The sequence below is a fragment of the Tupaia chinensis genome, unplaced genomic scaffold (genome assembly GCF_000334495.1).
Source record: "Tupaia chinensis unplaced genomic scaffold, TupChi_1.0 Scaffold150006_1, whole genome shotgun sequence".
Lineage (NCBI taxonomy): Eukaryota > Metazoa > Chordata > Mammalia > Scandentia > Tupaiidae > Tupaia > Tupaia belangeri.
The window spans coordinates 4,319,185-4,325,783 of NW_006209847.1; the positions used below are offsets into that span (position 1 = coordinate 4,319,185).

Consider the following 6,599-nt stretch of genomic DNA (forward strand, 5'->3'; position numbering starts at 1 on the left):
AAAGAGTGCCCACGGGGAAGTCAAAACCCATATCCTGTCCTCTTTGCCCCAGACCCTTTCCACCTGTGGAGCAACCCCTGCCTGATGAAAGCAATGGGTCTTGGTTGCATCATCTGCAACGCGAGTGACCGGAAGGGCTCAGCTCTCGGGTCCACGCAGGGAACCCTGCTCATTTATCAGCACAAGGTCCGCGGGATAGCACTGCCACGTGAAATGGGGGGGGGGGGTGTCAGAGGCCCTGGGGCATCTGATCACCAGAATGAGGAGGGATCCCAGTTCACCTCACATGCGCCCAGGGGATCTCGGGGATCCCCTAGTTACGCGTCAACGGCTACCTGAGGCCCCAGACCACGTGCGCGGAAAAGCCAAGAGAACCCCCGAGTTTGTGAATGGGATGTAAGGTAGTAGCGGGGGGGCGCAGGGAGGGGGCTTCCTTAACACGGGTCACCCAGTCTCCGGAGTCTCATTCTTACCTGAGCCGCCCAGAGCAAAGAGAACGGCAGCATCGTAACCCAAAGTCGTAAGAGGTCCAGCCACCAACTCCAGCTCAAGCTAGCAAGGTGTCGGAAGACGACTGACCCAACAGCGCATGCGCGAGACGAACGCCCAGAGAATCCAGCTAAGGGGCGGGGCCTACGCATGCGTAATGGTGGCTCTTAGGGGCCTTTTGGAAATTGTAGTTTTTTCACCTTCTTCCGCCTCATATTTTTCCCACCACTAGCCCCGGAGTAGACGCCCTCGCACGGAAGAAGGGTTCGGTGCTGGCCCATCTCCTTACTGTCCTGAAGCATTTCAAGTTTTTTTTTTTTTTTTTTTTTTTCCCCTGCCAGGAGAGTAACTACTTAGTGGGTGCCTACTGAATATCTAACATTGTAAGTCTCTGGTAGATCTAGATTCCCATGCAAAATAGAGGGCTATGGCATACTGGAAGCCATCCTGATTTGGAAGGGTAAGTGGAGACCTGAGTTCATGTTTCAGTCCTGAGACTGTCTGGGCCTCCGTTTCCTCACTAGTAAAGCGGCATGGTGGGGCTTAAACAAGACTTTGCATGTGACCTTGGTCTGCAATGCATTGTCCTCTCACTCTTCCAGAGACCCATAAACCTGCCTTCGCCTCAGACACCTGGGAGCGGGGAGGTGCCCCTCCTGTTGGTGCACTGGTCTTACTTACCTGTTTGCCTCTGGCTGTCCAGCAGTCAGTGAGTGCTCAGTCTCCCCAGGGCTACAGATCCTTGGAAATGGATGAGATGTTTCTTTTAGCCTGACTTCATCTGGATAAGCTCCTATCTCCTCAGTTGCTGGTTCCCACGCCTGGACATTGGAATTGGTGGGAAACATGATATAAATATGAGCGTGGGGCCTTTCCTCAGAGGTTCTGATTCCATGGATTTCAAAAAATGGGCATTTGTCCACTCAGGTTGACATACAGCCAGACCTGATTCTGATAGGCAGTGGCTTTGAGAGCTATTACCTTCATAGCAATACTACACATTCATTAACTCAACAGCTCAATACTGAGCTCCTGCTCCATGCCAGACATTCCATAGCCCTGGAGATATAAGAACTCACTGACTGTTGGGACATCAAGAGGTGAGCACATAGGACCAGCAGTTGGCTGGCACAATGCCTATGTCGCTGGACTCCCATGTAGTCAACCACGGTTCGAGTCCTGGACCCAGTGGCTTAAACTCATTACAGGTGCGTGTGTGTGCATGCCAAGAGTCCTCCGAGGGGAAAATGGAGGAGAAGGGATTGGTGTGGCCATCCCCCCCTGGGGGTGATTTCTCGCTTTCTGGGTCTCTGTCTTTCTGGTGAGCGCACACACCCTATAGCAAAAACCTCTCCAAAAATAAATAAATAAATAAAAAGAGGTGAGCACGTAATACAATTCAACAAGTGCAGTAACACTTCACTCTACTTTCAGATGTCTAGATGTACAAGGATGAGGGAATGGGAGGAGGGGGAGGAGTGGTGGCCACTGGCAAGTTTGCTAGTCACAGGAAGAGAGGGAGGACAATTCATGGCAGAAACTGGTCACATGCAAAATCTTGGTCAGTGTCCATTACATGCTATTTTATTATGGCTTGCAAGGTAAGCAAACCTAAGCCCAGATAGGCAAACGTGCTAATTCCATTATTCCCACCTAGCTCTTCTATGATGCCTTAGAACTGCCCCAGCTCTAATCTTCCCTCCCATGCTAACCTGGGTTTTTCACAGGTGTTTTGGGAACAGGTCCAGTGATAGCAGACCTCTGGGTTTTCCCTCCAATCTCCGACCTAGAACCACTCTCCATCTTCCTCTTCCTTCCAGTTGACCCTGCCATCACGTCCATCTATTTATCTATCCATCCAATGGATGGATATTTGTTTTCTGCTTACCGATCTTTCACTCCCAGGCGTCTGGGTCAGAACCGTCTCTGACTCAGTTTCCAGCTGGAACCAGTGGCTGATCCCCTGGAGAACACTGCCCTCTCCCAGTGGGCACCTTGACCCGCCACTCAAGGCAAAGACAGGCTGGAGACGAGTACTTTCTCGGTGCCTCAGCTTGTCCGCACCCCCTCCCTCGCCCCCGTCAGGGGTCCCGAGGGGAGGGGGGCGGTTGAGCTTAGAACTGCTAGTGAAGCAGCAGCCAATTAACGCCCGGGCCAGGGCTGGGGGCGGATAAAATTAGCAGCCTCTGCTGCTGGAGGGAGCCGGAGCGAAAAAAACAGCTGGCTGAAGGGGGCTGTGTTTGCAGGCTGCAAGCAGCCGCGACGCGGCCCCGCCCTCCAAACCCGCGCTCCTCCCTTCCCCCATCCCCTCATCCCAATACTCCCTCCCTCATCCGTCTGCAAACTCAGCGCCCACGAAATTAGGAAGGAAAAGGAAGATCGATGACTCCAGATGCCGCAAACACCGTTCCCCCTCCCTTCCAACCTGCCGACTCCCGCCCGCCCCGCGGAGCTTAGCAGGTTGTCAGCGCTCTGCCTACGCTGTCCCTGCATCGCCACCCCAATCAAGGTCTTATACCTCCTTCCCCAAATGGTCCCAGATAGGCCCCTGGTAGTCTCCACTCAGATCGGAGCCCCATCCTGTCGGCGGCAGCTTTCCTTCACCCACCTTACGGAGGAGAATCCCTCCTGGGGTGGGCTCTTACCCCAAGGGTCACCCTCATCTCTCTGTGATCCGGTCTTGGATGACCTCCAAGGTGCCAGCTCTGTCAGTCTTTGCCTCAGTTTCCCCAGGAGCCGCCGAGGGAGGAGGTCCTGGCCAGGTCTTTACCAGACAGAAGCCCACACCTCCCCCCTCCTGCTTACAAAGGTCTCACACAGGCGCGTATTGGATTTCGCTTTATTTTGTTCCCTTTCCCGTCTGTTTGGGCGTAGAAAAAATATCACCAAGAAGAAGCAGCCGGAGGGGCAGGTGGAGCTAAACTGCGGGGACGGAGCAAGGAGGGCAGAGGGCAGGGCTGGTGGAGCGCCTCTGCCCAGGAGCTCTGCTGGGCTACCCTAAGGGGCTTGCAAAAAAAGGGGGGACAGACATACCGCAGGCAGAAAGGGTCGGAGATAGGCTGGGGTTTCTAGGCCTTTACAGTCTTTACGCGAGGACTGGGTGGAGAGGACAGGCCCTTCCGGGTAATAAGGTCAGGGTGGGATGAGGGTGCCAGGCCAGGCCTTATTAAAGCTGTGGGCAAAGGGAGTGCCGGGCCCAGTGTGGAAACAGGGGGACGCTGAGACCGGGCCCAGTGTGGAAACAGGGGGACGCTGAGACCGCATCCAGGCTCCGCCTATTCTGGGAGCTGCACTTTAAGCTCTCCACTTTGGGGTGTGTGAGGACTACCTCAGCCTCCACATGCGCACTCCCCATAAGGAAAGGGGGACCTAAACTGGCTGATGGTTTCTGGGAGGGCTGTTCCCCTCCCTCCGCCCCCAGAGTGGAAGAGGTGGGCGCGGTCACAGCAACAGCAGAGGGGTACACCAAGGGAGGCGGGATTTGGCAGGAAGCTCAGGCGGGGCTGGGGCTGGGCGCGCTATCCAAAGTAGGGGTGCTCACTCTGGAAGTTATAGTCTGGGCACACCTTCTGCACCAGTTTGTAGTCAAAGCTAAGGAAGGAGACGAAGATGCAGATGACTTTGAAGGGCTTGGCGCAGAGCCAGGCGGCCTGGCTCTGCGTGTGCTCAGTGAAGCACACCTGCGATGGGTCGTACAGGCACGGGCGGTGCTTGCGCGCGCGGTTCGTCTTCTCATACTCCACGTGGCAATTAAAAGCGCGCGACTCTTTGGCCCCAGGCACTCCCAGCACGCCCCCGAGTGGGCCGGCCAGTGCGCCTCCGAGGGGGCTTCCGAGCCCTGCCCCAGCTGCAGCTGCCGCCATCCCCAGCGGGGGCCCTAGGCCAGGTAGCACCCCCTCCAGGGCCAGCGTAGATTGCAGAGAGTGGGGGGCGGGCCCTGGCAGCCAGACTCCCCCGAACTCCACACGCTTGGAGGGCGGCACGATACTGACACTGAGGTTACCCAGACTGGACGAATTGTGGCGGAAATACACGCTGAAGGTACCATTGACATGGTCCACGATCTTGCCGGTCACCAGCAGCGAGAACTTGAGGGTATGCACCCGGAAGTAGAAGTCCCCCCAGCCGAAGATCTTTTTGGCGCGGGCAGCTTTGATGGACGGCTTCCTCTTAGTGCGCTGCTGTGCCGGCAGCGCCCCGGCCACCCCTGCCCGGGCTAGCGCCCCGGTGTGGTTAGCCGGCCAGGCCCAGCTCCAGGCTCGCGCGGTGCCCAGACCTTCGGAAGACTTGGGCGCTGGGAGCTGTTGGCTAGGGACGCCTCCTCCGGCTGTGGCGGGGCGCAGCTCCAGGTACTGCGGCCTCCCGGACTCCGGTATCTGGGCACTGACGATCTGTGCGGAAGGAAGAGGAGGAGAGAGAGAGACGCTGGAGTTGTCCCTGTCACCCCTCCAGAGCCCCACCCACGCCAGCCGCTAGGAACCGCGCAATCCGGGGGAAGAGGTTCGGGGAACGCACAGGGAGAAGACCTGCGGCCCTGTCAAGCTGTGGGGTCTTGGGCTTCACTTCATCTATCTGGGCTGAGTTTTTACACTTATGAGATGACACAGAGTGTCTTCGTGTTCTCACTGAGCTCTACTGCGGGTCAAAAGCCAAAGCCAGTGGAGTGGGAGTGGGGAGAGCGGCTCTGAATCCCACTCCCCTTCTAGCCTGACCTCTGGTTGGTTCCGAGGAATGGACCAGGGAGGAGCTGTGCTGGAGCGAGCCAGGCAGCCAGTCAGCATGCAGCACCAAGGAAGAGGTGCGAAGACCTCCCCGCTTCTGCCTAGACTAGAGCCCCGTGTCCACCACAGCCCCGACAGGCCACCGGGAGGGGCTGCAGAAACCAGAAACCGGTTGATTCGGAGGACCAGGTGCCCAGGTCGAGGCACCCCTCACGGTGGGTCCCCAGCGCTCCTGCTGTGTCGGAGGCCTGCCCAGGCCTGGAAGGGGGCCCGAGGAGCCATCCCTCCTGCCCCCTCCCGTCGCCACGTGTCTCAGGTGGCGGCTGATCTGGGAGACAGCGCGGGCGCGAGTACAAGATGGATCGGGAGGCGGGAGCGGCCGGGCCAGGCCCGGGCCATCAATTATCTGGGGCGGGGGGGCGGGGGGGGGGGGGGCGGACAGGGAGAAAGCGAGAGGAAGAAATATGGAGATGCCGCTCCAGCGGGGGAGCGGGAGGGAGAGGAGTCGAGCATGTCAGAGTGTGTCAGTCAGCCTGTGCTGGCGCTGCCCTGCCGCTGGTGTGGCCCTGCCGTGCAGGTCCCGTGGGGGGAGGCGGTGCGTTTGGGGCTGGGGCGGTTGTGTTTCTGCTAGCCTGAAATGGTAGGGTGTGTGTGTCTGTCTACCTAGCGTGGTTGTGCCTGTGGTACATGTCCGTCAATGTGGACACATTGGTGGCTGTGTGTGTGGCTGTCTGGACATCCATGTGTATCCGTTCTGAGAAGGCCGTGTGCATGCCTGGATTGGCACTGTGTCCCTAAGTGCGGCTGTGTATGTCAGTTTGTGGTAGTGGTGTCTGTGACCGGCGTGGTTGTGTGCCTAGGCTGGCTGTGCCTGTGTATGAGAGGCTGAACGTGAGTGTGTGGTTGTCTGCAGGTGTCACTTTTCCTGTGTAAGCGCCTATCGTTCTCTGTCCATGTGTCGAGCTCTTTCTAAAGGGAACATATCCACAGTGAAGAACAAGTGTGGTTTCACCAGGTTCCCGGTGTGCGTGTGTGTGTGTGTGTGTGCCCGTGCGAATTGTATACGGCTGACGGGGTTCCCACACTGGCCCACAGGCTAAGCTCTGGGTAGATAAAGAGGCCTAGTAACACGGATGCCCCCTGCTTGCACACACCCATGTGAACACAATATGTGTCCACAGGGGACAGGAATGGCAGAGCCATGCCACTAGGCTAGAATCTCCACTGCCTGGTCCCCGTCCCCGCAGCGCTGCGATCCCGGGTTATTAATGCTGCCGCCACCCGCTCGTCATACATATTTATCGCCCCCTCATCCCTCCTCCCCTCCATCCCTCCTCCCAGCCCAGGTGAAGGGGGCTGGGGTGGCAAGAGTGATTGACTCAGAAAGAC

The 6,599-nt window shown here is 57.8% G+C and overlaps 2 protein-coding genes across 2 annotated transcripts in view; both read right to left on the reverse strand.

Annotated features, from left to right (window-relative positions):
• SHMT2 (serine hydroxymethyltransferase 2) overlaps positions 1-603 on the reverse strand; it is a 5,335-nt gene extending 4,732 nt beyond the window's left edge. The window contains exon 1 of the mRNA XM_006171905.3: positions 474-603. Coding sequence (XP_006171967.1) covers positions 474-506 — 33 coding nt within the window. The 5' untranslated portion in view covers positions 507-603. The remainder of the gene's footprint in view (positions 1-473) is intronic.
• A 2,709-nt stretch (positions 604-3,312) lies between these two features.
• On the reverse strand, positions 3,313-4,880 carry NXPH4 (neurexophilin 4; the record flags this gene model as incomplete). Its single annotated transcript, XM_014585605.1, is given in 1 exon segment — positions 3,313-4,880. A coding segment is annotated over 1 exon segment (873 nt), but the record flags the coding sequence as incomplete, so codon positions are not given.
• Positions 4,881-6,599: the final 1,719 nt, after the last annotated feature.